The 12,667-nt window shown below is 50.4% G+C and overlaps 1 protein-coding gene across 2 annotated transcripts in view; it reads right to left on the reverse strand.

Annotated features, from left to right (window-relative positions):
* Window positions 1-7,031: 7,031 nt before the first annotated feature.
* Window positions 7,032-12,667, reverse strand: part of VAV1 (vav 1 guanine nucleotide exchange factor) — a 49,984-nt gene continuing 44,348 nt past the window's right edge. For both annotated transcript variants that reach the window (XM_004689287.2, XM_012729935.1), the window contains 4 exons: window positions 10,949-11,036; window positions 9,971-10,085; window positions 8,724-8,875; window positions 7,032-7,290 (listed from right to left, as the gene is read on the reverse strand). In XM_004689287.2, coding sequence (XP_004689344.1) covers window positions 7,237-7,290; window positions 8,724-8,875; window positions 9,971-10,085; window positions 10,949-11,036 — 409 coding nt within the window. In that variant the 3' untranslated portion in view covers window positions 7,032-7,236. The remainder of the gene's footprint in view (window positions 7,291-8,723; window positions 8,876-9,970; window positions 10,086-10,948; window positions 11,037-12,667) is intronic.

A 12,667-nucleotide genomic window follows, 5' to 3' on the forward strand; every position in this document is an offset into this window, starting at 1 on the left:
TGTTCGTGACAGTATTTTATAACATCCAGACAAAGCTTGCAAAGGAAAGAAAAAGAAACTGGCCTGTGACCCCTTAACTCAAGGTTCAGCAATTTTTTCAGACAACCAGAATATTTCCATTTTGCAAAACACAGCATATCAGTGGTAACGGTGCCGTTGCAGTGTGAAAGCACAAACATGTGACACTGAAGGAGAGGTCTCCCCCACGATGCCCAGGGCAAGCTTTCCAAAGACGTCACTTGGCATGTGGGTTATCTTCAGCTGAGGTCAGTCGAGGCCCTGCAGACTCAACAGAAACCTTACCACTCCCTTAACTACCTAAAGTAAGGAAGGCTGGGGATATGACTCGAAATTAGGATTTTTAACCCTCCCCCAAACACCTTTCTGTTGAAGAAACCCACCTGTATGGCGAGACAATCATCTCACTACAGACCTGTGCCATGTAAGTCCGCTCTCCTCACCCTGCACACCACCCCACTTCCTTAGGTCAGCTTATGTACCCTTGTTTTGTCCTATGGCGTTAGAGTCTACACCCATGTAGATTCTCCCTACCTGTGTGTTTAAATTTTTCTTTTGCCCCTGATCTGTCTGATGTTGATCTGATTGCTTAACCAGTCAAGAAGAACCCAGAGGGGTAAGGGGAAATTTCCCTTCTCCCCTATAATATGAATGGACCTAGTACATGCCAATAAGACTCTATGGGCACTGAAATTCAAATTTTGCATGTTCTAAAATAGTCATCTTTTGATTTCCTTCCACCATTTAAAGATATTAAAAAATAACATTCATCAAAGCACTATTTCCAATAACCAAAGGTGGAAAGAGCCCAAATATCCATCAACAATGAATGTATGAACAATGTGGTCCATCTTTGCGGTGGAATATTATTTGGCCATAAAAAGGAGGGGAACACTGACACTGTGAAGTATGGGTGACCTCAAAAATATGCTCAATGAAAAAAGCCAGATACAAGGTAATTTTAGGTATGATTCTATTTATATGAAATATCCAGGATATCTGAAAAATTGATTAGTGGTTTTCAAGACCTGGGGCAGGGGAACAGGAAATGACTCTTAATAGATATGTGGTTTCCTATGTGATGAAATGTTTTGGAACTAAACAGGGGCGGTAGTTCCACAACACTGTGATGTATTAAATGACACTAAGCTGTTCATTTATAATGGTCTGTTTTTATTCCAAGAATCTCATCTCAATCAGATAAAAATTGCGAAGCCTGTTCTCAGCTTGTGACAATACAACATCCTTTTTTTTAAGACTTATTTATTTATGTATACCAGACCTGGGGTACAAGCCAGCGGTTCAGAGGGTGAGAGGAGTGACGAGAGACAGTGGGGAGCAGAACAGGCAAATGGACTGAAATACACTGCTGAGGGGAGCAGTGGGCGGGTCAGGAGAGGTCTGCCAGGCCCTCCCTGGCTGGGATCAAACTCGCGATGCAGTGGCTGCAGACAGCTTGATAGTGCTGCGTTTTAACCTGTTGTGCCTCCGGGGAGGCGCACAACATCATTTTTTATTTCTGCTACTCTCTGGTAGAGCTTGAAGGCGGAGACCACAAAGCTTCCATTTCTCGCCTTTGTCCTCAGAGCTGCTTTGCAATTCAAGGCCTTTTGTGGTTCCACAAAAATCTCAATATTTTTGTTCAACTTTTTGGAAAATTTACTGGTATTTTGTTGGGGATCTGAATACAAGAAGAAGAAATACACTGATCTGTTATTTGGAACCACTGTTGTCAAGGTTACAAACAACCCTGAGAGCAGTTCTCAAATCCTGTTTACCACTTTTCATCTTATCTCGCAGAAACATCAACAAGGGATGGAGACCCAGAATAAATTAAAATCCCTGAGAACAAGACAGCAGATCCGAAAGAACTTGCAGAATACTGCTGTTCACTTTTTAAATGCCATGGGGGTGCAGGGAGGGCAGGACCAGAGAGGTCTGTCCTCACTTTTCAAAGATCAGCCTACAGGCCCTCCCTGGTGGCGCAGTGGGTTAAGGCACAGCACTGAGAATCTAAAGCCGCTTCCTCATGAGTTTGATTCCCGCCTGCCCCGGAGGTGACCACATGGCGCAGCAGACCTCTCTTGTCTCCCCGCTGCTCCCCTCAGCAGTGTATTTCAGTAGATCTGCCTGTTCTGCTCCCCACTCTGTGTCTGGTGAATTCTCTCACCCCCACACCTCTGGCCTGCATCCCAGTTCTTCTGTGCAAAAATATTACATTAAAAATACATACGAATCATCTTTCAAAACCCTCTAATCCATGAAAAGGTGCTGAACATAGCTCTTTGCTAGGGAGATGCAATGCAGAACCACAGCACGATGTCACCACGCAGAGCTAAGGGACCATGATTTTTTAAAAAAAGATTTACTTACCGGCCCTCCCTGGTGGCGCAGCGGGTTAAAGCACTGCATTGAGAAGCTAACGCCACTTCCGCATGAGTTCGATTCCCGCCTGCCCGGGAGGTGACCACATGGCAGGCAGACCTCTCCTGACCTGCCCGCTGCCCCCTTCAGCAGTGTACTTTGTAGATCTGCCTGTTCTGCTCCCCACTCTGTCTCTGGTGAAGCCCCTGAGCCTCTGGCCTGTACCCCAGTTCTGTATGTATAAATAAATAAATCTTTTTTAAAAATAAAAAAAAAAGATTTACTTACTTATTCATACAGAACTGGGGTACAGGCCAGAGATGTTGAGGGGTGAGAGGATTCACCAGAGACAGAGTAGGGAGTAGAACAGGCAGATCGACAAAGTCCACTGCTGAGGGAGCAGCAGGCAGGACAGGAGAGGTCTGCCGCGCCCTGTGGGTCAGCTCCAGGGCGGGGATCGAACTCGTGCTGAAGTGGCTTTGGCTTCTTGGTGCTGTGCTTTTAACCCGCTGCGCCACCAGGGAGGGCCCTGATTTATATTTTAAAAGACAAAATTCAACAAGTGATGGTGACGTTGTGGAGAAGTTGGAAGTCTTGTGCCGGTGGTGGGAATGAGGGAATGTAGCCACTGTGGCTAATAGTATGGCCGTCCCTCAAGACAGTAAGCATGACCAGATGGCCAGCAATTCCACCTCTGCGCACACCCCACAAAGAATCGAAAACACGTACGGAAATCTGTGCACCCGTGTCCGAGGAGCCATGTTCACAGTAGCCAAGTGGCAGAAATCACCCAAGTGTCCACCAACAGGTGAATAAACAAGACGTCCCCATCCATGCAAGGGAACGCCAACAGCCTGAACAGGCGAGACAAGTCTAAGATGGGATGAACCAGAAGGACATTAAGTAAACCAGTCACAGAAGGAAAAGCACTGTAGGGCTCCAAGCTCTGCCACAGAAGAGCAGGAATGAAAAACGACCTTGTGGCCCTCCCCCTTCATATGAAATCCAAATGTTAAGGGAAGGATGTCCTGAAGGAACTCTGCAGAGTCTTGTGGACTCCACCCCTACTCCAGCTTTCTGGACACTATCCCCTACTCCAGTGATTGGAACTACAACTCCCAGCAGTGAGGTGTTGGGGAGCACTTTCCCATTGCGTTGGGTAAATACGGATTACAGTGTCGTCGGGGGGGTCTATGATTCCGGCCTGTTGTGAAGTCAAAAGAATCAGGAGCCCTTTCTTGTGGCCACACCTTTCTTGTCCAAGACCCGGCCCAGTTACCGTGGACACTACCGCTACTGCCCACCAGGGGTCAGGCTTGGCTTGAATTTGGCGCTGCTGGGGGCCGGATCGCCCGCACCTGTCTGAGATTTACAAAATCTGTTGGTCCGTTGGGCGACTCTCTGCCTGTGTTTGAAGCCGCCGGCTATTTCGCATGCGATCTCTTCGTCTGAATTTGTACCTTCTCAAGACCGTGCATGTGAGTTTGCGTCTACTGGGCTCCCCTGTCGTCATGGAGGCGATCGCCCAGTGTGTCGGTGTGTGTGTGTGTCTGTCTGAGTAGCTGTGTCTCCACACTACCTATGTGCTGGCTTCACGTGTGCTGGCGTGTGCACACATCGGGGCAACTGCCTGTTGAAAAAGGACGCCGGCATTTTCGCCTCTGTGTGTCCGTATTTCTGCTCATTTCTGTCAGCTTGCGGCATTTTGCAGGGGTCTCTGGGCAGGGTCTGCTCGTCGCCATGAGTTCTGCGTCTGTGTCTTCTGTCGGCAGGAGGTGCTTTCTGCCAGTGTCTCTGGGCACCTGCTGCCATCACGTGAGGGAGGGGAATTTTATACAGTGAGTGCCTGTGGTTGTCTTTTCCCGTGTGTGTTTGGGGGCGGGGGTTGTGCTTCCTCAGGGCGATCCGTATGTCTGTTGGCCCGTTAGGTTGGGGGAGGGGTATCTTAATGTCATTAATTTATTCACTCATTCATGCATTCATTCATTCTTCATTCACCTGTTTCTGAGACTCCCTAACACTAACGTGCTGTCCTGACCACCTCATGCCCCAGCCCCCAGTTCACACGTTAGAGTCCTCACTCCCAGTGTTTCCCAAGTGACACCATTTGATGACAGTCTTTGAAGAGGCAACTAAGTCAAAATGCGGTAATTGAGGAACTAGGGTGACCCCTGATTGCTCAACTGGTACCTAGAAGGACACTAGAAGTGACACCCAGAGCTCGAGAAGACACGGGAGAAGGCAGCGGCTGCAGACCAAGGAGAAGAAACCACTGCTGACACCTCGATCTTGGACTTGCACCTCAGAGCTGTGAGTGGCGTCTGAGGTTCAGGCTCCCAGAGGTGCGCGTTGTTCCGGCAGCCGAAGCAAGCAAACATGGCTTGCTGTGACTGCATCAGACCTGTCTGCAGAGTGCAGGCAACTGAGCAGGGGACCCTCACGGTCAGCTGACCCTCGAGGCCAGGTTACGCGGAACAGCAAGTGTCATGGTTGGAGGACAGTGATAGGACCCCCGAGAATGAGTTGGTGACCGCAACCTCCTCTACTCCTCTACACCACAGCAACAGGCGGCCCAGGCGGCCATCTTGGTCAGTCCCTGGGATGGCTAAGGGAGAGATGACCTGGGAGGTCAGAGCCAAGCCCGACCCCCTATGACTCCACTCCCTTTCCAGCATCCTCTTCACAACCTCAGGGTCCTTTAAACATGGCAAACACTTCACAGACTCCAAGGTCCAGCTCCCCCACCTAGCCAGGTGTGCACAGAGCTGCTGGGCACCAGCTCACCTGGGGGCACCTGAGGGCAGGGAGAGACCTCGGCTATGCCAAGGTCCCACCCGCCCTGGAGTGGGTGGTGACTTCACAATTCTGAGGACACAAACTAACTCTGTGTCCTTGTCCAGGAGATGTCTCAGCTTTCTGCCTCGGGAAGGTGACATCACTTTCCCAATGTGTTACGTCTACTTTTACAGGTGCAGCCCCCCTGGGGGGTCCTTCCGGAGCCTGGGTTTGAAGTTCTCTGCCCAAGAAGCTGGTTTTCATGTGATTTGGTTTTCAACCAAATCAAATTGGATCAGACCAGGTCAGATCCGATAATAAGTAGGAAGCACTTGTAGGCAGCATGGAGTGGTTGACTTGGGAGCCCTGTGACTTAGAAGTATTGACGATTCCCCAAGTCCACATACACTGTGGCCACAGGCCAGTCCTGACCGCTGTCCTTTTTCCTAAGGGTTATCCGGCAGCTCCCGATTAGCCAACAAAGCAACTTCCTGGCTTTTAAAATTCAGAATCTCTATTAGAGATTCTGGATTTTGGCCTTTAAGCCTCAAAATTCTAAACCCCGAGAGGCTAGAGCGGCCTGGGCTGGGGGTGGGGGGTGCTGAGCGTTGGCGCTTCCGTTCTGAGCTGAATGGCTGCGCTGACGCTGTGTGCACAAAGCCCGTGAGGGCCTCAACTTCGTGTTCTGTGTGTTTTGCCACAATTTTAAAAAATAATAAAATCTATTAAGTTAATATTTTTCAAAGTCTGCTCACCTCTGGACAACCATTCATCAGGGTGAGTCAACTGCTGCAACAAGATGGACCAGGCTCCCCAGCGTGGACAAGGGTCGAGTGGGAAGATGAGTCCAGGGGTCCACGCATCCTCCCGGCCACCCCGTCTAGATGGCTGCAGGCTGGGATGAGAAAGGGAGAGTCCCCTGGAGCCCCCAGGACCCCAGGAAACACCCTTCCTGCCTAAGGCAGCAGCTTCTGCTGGGCAGAAATGGCTTCAAAAGGTGTAGGCCACGTCCCTCGATATTCAGGGAGGACACAGAAGACCCCATCAGCCTCCTCCCACAACTGCCCGGTCCTGACCACAACACTCCACATCCCCAGGACCACTCCACCCCTCCACTCCAAAGCCAGTTCTCTTGGACCTCCAGGGGTCCCCAGGAAGGATGAGCCCCCACCCCCAGCTGGCCACAGCACCACCTGCTGTATTGCTTCCTTCCTGCCACACCCTTCCAGCTGCTTGCTGGGGCTGCCTTGCAGATAAACCTTGCACCCCCAAATCTTCGTCTCTGTCTTTGCCTCTGGAAAAGCCAACCTGAGAAAGCAAGCTCACGATTTACCGTCCAAGCCAGGACGCATGGGAGAAGGAAATGGACTGTGAGGAATGAACAGGACAAACGCCAGGACTGTCAGGAAAACCAAGAGCCATATGGAGTCACCCCACCCCGCATGTGAGAAGAAACAGCCAGTATCCTGCAGGCTCCCCGAGGGGTGTGGAAAATAGGGGTGGGAGGAGGTGCAGGGTGACAGACAAGGACAAGGACGCACCGACATTTCCAAAGCGCCCTTGAGGCAGAAGCTGGCCACAGAGGAGCAGCTGTCTCCCTAACAGCCATTCCCCAAAGCCCCTGCGCCCCAGCACGTGGGATATAAACACAATCGTGGGGAAATGGACTGAGGAGCTCAGACTCCACAAAGATGGAGTTTCTACTGCTCCGCGAACCAGAGGGGCTCCGAGCAGCAGCGCAGTTCTGCCCAGGAAAAGCAGGGGAAAGCTGGAAGTGTGACATTCTTGCTGCGGGCCGAGTTCCCCCCTCAGGTCCTCTCAGTGGTGTGCCCGGCCTTCCCCTGCCAGGCCCTCCAAGGACAGCAGCGGCTCGTTTATCCTTTTATTAAAGGCCTGCCTTCAGCAGTGTGTTATAAATTAACTCTGACGGGGCGCAATCCAGGAGCCCCGCCAGCTGATGTGAGGCCGCCTCATTCCATCTTGGACTCAGCCTGTGGGGGCTGTTGCAGTCCCTGGTCCTGCTGCCTGCTCAAGCAGGCACAGAGCCTGGAGTCTCGTCTCTCTTCCAGCGGCCAAGGCTCAACAGTACTCAGAGTAGTCCTCCTCCACGTAGTTGGAAGGGAACCAGCCCACCTGGGAAGGGATGAAGAAATGGTCAGAGCAGCCTCAACATGCTCTCCCAGCCCCAGGGCCTTTGCACCTGCCACACCATCTACCCCCCAAAGGCAACCCCCAAAAAAAACCAAAAAAAAACCCCCAGAACCCCTTCAGTCTGCTCTTCACCCGCCACCTTATCAGTAAGGACTTCCTAACCCCTCTACTTAAAACTCCAAGCCCCACCCGCCCAATATTCCTTCGTCTCTTATCCACCTTTTTTTTCTCCATAGCAGTTATCACTATCTGATTAACTGTATCTGTTCCTTATGGTTTGTTATCTTTCTCACACTCACACACTCAAGATGAACTCCACAAAGGGGGGATGTTTCTGTCCTATTTACCCACTGTGTTCCAAGAGCCCAGACTAATTTCTGACACACAGCAAACACTTCATGAAATACTGATGGATGGATGGGTGGGTGGTGGATAACACCGACAGACAGGGGAGTGAAATACCCCCAAAAGGCTCTCTTAAACCCCACCTGTCCTCGACTGCACACCCTTCACCACCCCCCCACTTCTTTACGATATTGTTTACCTAAGTCATTATTCAGTTCATTTCTTCACATTTTTCCAGTAGAATGTAAGGTCCTAACGAGGGTCCCTGCCTTCATTTAACTTATGTTTTGAGAAATCATTATAAACGAGGGAATATTCTAGCAGCCAGGGCCATCAGAAGATGAACCAAGAGTTTTCTTCCATTATGAGACTGAAGTGAGAACAGGCAGAAACAAGCATTTCTGAAGAATGTTGAGGTCCCTCTATGGCCCCAAACGAGGCTTTTGTCAAAGCACAAAAGGTGAGTGGTTAGTCCAGTTCTGCCAACTCATGTGTTCAGTATTTCTTGAGCACCTACTTTGTGCCAGGCTCTGTTCCCAGCACTGGCGATACTGCAGTGAACAGGTCAGACATCAGTGCCTTTGGGGTCCCCGACGTGCCGGCAACTCAGCCCGGGGCCCCTGCATATGCTGGTCTTCTGCCTGGAATATTTCCCCTGCCCCCTCTATAACTGCTTTGCCTGTTATCTTCACTAGTCGCTCAGCAGCTAGCTTGGCCCTTCTTTCTGCCCCATTGCCAGGGTGCGCCAGAGGCCCCCTCAGGACTCCCAGACTGCCCTGCGATTCCCTAGCACAATACTGCCCACGAACATTGTGCTGTTTGGCTGTAGGTCTGTTCTCACTACACTGAGTTTTCTACTGCGTGGAGCCCACTTTCCTCTCCTCGGTGACTGACAGGCTGCCCAGCTCACAGTAGAGCAGGTTGGATACGTTTAAGAAGTCTCTAAGTCCCTTCCTCCCCTCCTGCCGGGGAAGACCTCCCCGCGACCCAGGCCTCACCTGCTCTATTCTGCAGCCCCACGACAGCCAGATCACCCCCAACCCTCACTGCCACACTCCCCTCCAGCTCACCCTGCCGTAGATCTCTCCTCGCCACCAGCCTTGCTGTCCCTTCTTGCTAAGGATCTTGATGATGTCGCCCTCCTTGAGGGACAGCTCTGACCGGTCCCGGGCACAGAAGTCATAGCGGGCTTTGGCTGTGCCGAAATACTTCATGTTCCCTGCTATATAAGGGAGAGAGAGCAGGGGTGGGAAAAGAGCCCGGAACAGGCAACCATCCAGCGTCCAGGGGCCATGCGGGGAGCAGTGCTCTCGGGAGGATAACACCAGGGTGCAGGAGCCCCCAGTCTCCCTTGGACTCCCAGAATTAGCACAGCCAGGACCAATAATATCATTTGTGAACTTTATCTATTTATGGTAAAAGAAACACAGGAGAGCTGTGGATTCATTCTAGGCTGTTCATACTAATCACCGTAAGGAGAACCAAGGATAGAAAAAGAGTGATTGGAAGAGAGATGTGTAGAAGGGGAAAGACTCAGAAAGCTTTTCCTAATACAAAGTTAATCACTGTGCATTATTTCTGCAAATACATGAAGAGTAACCATCCACATAGTCACCAGGAAAGGTAATGTGTAGTCAGACAAGGAAAACTATTGACCTTGATGGTTACAACAAGTTTTAGCCTCCAAGTCCTGATGTTATGTTGCTGTTGCTGTTGCAAAAACAGTAGTATTTTTATTATATTACATTTTAATTCCCTCTGTTATAACATTTGGACATACATATAAAAAAAATTCTGGAGAAACATATGCCAGAATACACCCCAGCAAAATGAAATTTGTGTTAGAAAAGCAAAAATATTGCTTAAATCTAAATAATTCTTGATTCTGTGTTTGCAAAGTTATAATCAAGTGTTAAGAAAGGATACCTAAAATACGTCAGGTTGTTTTTATTTCTAGGAAAAGGCATCCAGTATTCAAATAATTGCGACAACTTGGTGTGAGGAAAAGACAAGTAAGAGAATACAGAAGACTTGGCTTTATTGTAGAAAAGGTTCCAGATAATAATAATTAATGCCTGAGGTTAAGACAAAAAGATGCTTCAGAGGGGCCAGCCAGTACTCTTCTGGTTCTTAGTGTCCTCTGCTTCCAACACAAAAGTGACCCCCAGTACCCCCAGTGGTTTAGATGGTTCTTAAAGTGACCCCCACACGCCCCTCCCATCTAAACCACTGAACATGCCAACCTCTCAAGAGGAACCCCTGCCTTTCCACAGGTCTGACCTCTGCGGCCCGCAGCCCCTGGCCTGGCGGCTCCTACCTGGTGGCTTGCTGATGGCTCTTCTCTCGGGCTCTTTGTAGGGGAACTGCAGGGTGGTGTCTAGGGACTTGAAGCAATCCTTCAGGGAGTTCTGTTGGTAAAACTCCACCAGCTCCTGCAAGGAGGACAGTGCAGACGTTACCCTGGTGAATACGAGGGCACAAGGCAGGAAGCAACCACACCCACTAACTCAGGTGTCGCAGCAAGCCACGCCTGGTCTCCCTGGAAGGGGCTCCCTGAATGCGCCCTATGACGGGAGCTCATTCTCTTCTTGGGACAGAAAAAGCGCTTCTGGGATGAATTAACAGTGCCTAATGTTCCTAGGAAGTCAAAGATTCCTTCAAGGGTTCAGTGAAATCAGAGACATCCTCCCCCTTGCAGATATGTATACAAACGTGTATGTGTGTGTGTGTGTATCTTCATTACTTGTGTATGTATGTGTGTATACATGCATACATATATACATGTACACACACACACACACACACACACACACATATAACTCTGAATTTTCTTTCAGGGAACTCAAAATTCCGCAAGGATGCCCAGACCATGGGTAAGATCCAAGTGCTTCATACGGGCTTAAGATGTTTGGGTCACAAGGTCAAGACACCAAAGCAGCAAACACCCTAGCAAGGTCGCTGAATCTTCAGTGAAATGATCACCCAACACACTCAGGCAGGCTGAGTCTTGAACTCTGGCACGGGAGGGGCTCGCCAATGGCAAGACCAGATGTGGGTGTGTGGGCCTGTCTGTGACCTGGGAACTCAGGACTCACGGGAGTCCTGCCTGTTAGATGCTCGAATGACTTCACTGCTGTCCTTCACTGCTGGCACCAGGTGAACAAGGGTAAGGCCCGTTGTATAACGGGCCTCTTGGAGAGGGGTTGCTGTGAGTTTCGGAATTGAGAGATCCCAGGATGGAGCTTCCGGTGGGTCTGGCCAAGATGCTGAAAGTCTGGGCTGCTACGGTCCTTACCAGAAGCCCGCGGAAAGCCTTCTTCTCTGTGATCCGGTAGAGTCCTTCTGCTGTCATGATTTTAATGTGCTTGACCTCAACATTACATCTGCAAGCAGGGAGAGAGGGTCAGATGCTGGCTGGGCCCTGAGCCTAGAATTCAGGCCCATCCTGACCCTGCCATCTCAGGGCCAGGCCCCACCATGGAGGAATGTGGCCGCTGCAGGGGGGATGAAACAGCCAAAGCCCAAAGCCGGAGGCTGCCTGTCAAGGGCCCCTTCTCAGACTGTGTCGGTCTGGGCCTTCTCATTTCTCCCTCACTTCCTCTAATTTCATCTTCCTGACTTGCAAAGATGTTGACAAGTCAAAAAGACATTGTAAGGAAAGCAGTGTCCTAGAATAGATAAGACAAAGTTCCACTTCCACCAATATGTGGCATCATAGACTCATGGGTAGAACAGAGACCCATCCATCCATGTGGTAGTCACAGAAGAGGAAAAATGATGAAGGAGTCACCCATTTCCACCAATATGGTGGACCACAGACTAGGCCACTGGGCCTCAGGCTGGAAAGAACAATGGTGGAGACATCCACTCGCACCAATATGAGAGCGGACCCTCGGCCAAGAAGAACAAGGGAGGCATATATCCTCTCCACTAACACGGGGACTACAGCGTAAGGAGGGGGAGGGAAGAGAAACTTACTTCTGCCAGTGTGGAGAAGCAGATACTCAAAACCCTCCTGCAATGCAAAACTGCTAGAAATGCACAAGGGGAAAAAATGCTGAGCTCTGAAAATAAAAGGAAACCCCCAGAGGTCAAAAATATGGATGAAACTGAATACTGAGCAGTAAGCCGCTACTCTAAGGGGGTGTCGATGCTGGGAACCCAGGATCTCACATCTCCATGCTCCACCAATGCTTACGCTGAGTTACTGGGAGCTGGAGAGTTGGCACTGGAGCTTCCCCCGTATCCCACAAGGCTGGACCAGCACAGAGGACCCCCTCAGGAGGAGGGTGGCCTAGGAGAACTCTCAACCAGGGGAGCAGGGCCACAGGAAAGCGTGTCCACTCAGACCCAGGGCAGGACAGTTGCCCTTAGAAGTGCTGGGAGCAGCAGCTGACGCAAGTGGTGCTGAAGCCCTGCCTGGTGTAAGACAGCCTGACGCTCGGCTGTTAGCCAGCTCCCCAAAAGCAGAAAATCTCTGGTGGTCCGGGAAGCGGAGGACAGCCTTGTCACCCAGGCCCAGGCTCTGGGTCTGTCTTCAGAGCATATGCTAAGAAACCTCACTCCTTTTCCACACTCCTCTTCCTCACATCGCCAAGTTCTCTGTTCTGCTCTCTGCCCCTTCCCAGAAACTATGAGTCGTCACTGGAATGACCAGAAGTCAGGCGCCCATCCTGACCACGCCCAGGGCTGCACATGTTACAGAGAGCCTTCCCCTGCTCCTCAGCTGCTGACCCTTTAATTATTCTCCAGCCCCCAGAGGTAGAAGAGTGGAGACTAGTTTACTCCCCAGCAGAGCGTGACTTCCACCAGCCTTTTGCTACCTTTGGGGTTTGCATTTATGTGTTTTCTGGGAAATGAAGGAATTTTAACCTAAAAAAATGTTAGCCTGAAAAGGAACCTGTTGGTGAACTCAACAGAAACAAAGGTACAATGTCTGGAGAAACCGGCCATCAAGCAGTTCCCGCAGTGACAGTGAACTTTTCGGATGACAAGACAAGATCACAAAACCGAG

Source organism: Condylura cristata, unplaced genomic scaffold (genome assembly GCF_000260355.1).
Source record: "Condylura cristata isolate star-nosed mole 26May11 unplaced genomic scaffold, ConCri1.0 scaffold00025, whole genome shotgun sequence".
Lineage (NCBI taxonomy): Eukaryota > Metazoa > Chordata > Mammalia > Eulipotyphla > Talpidae > Condylura > Condylura cristata.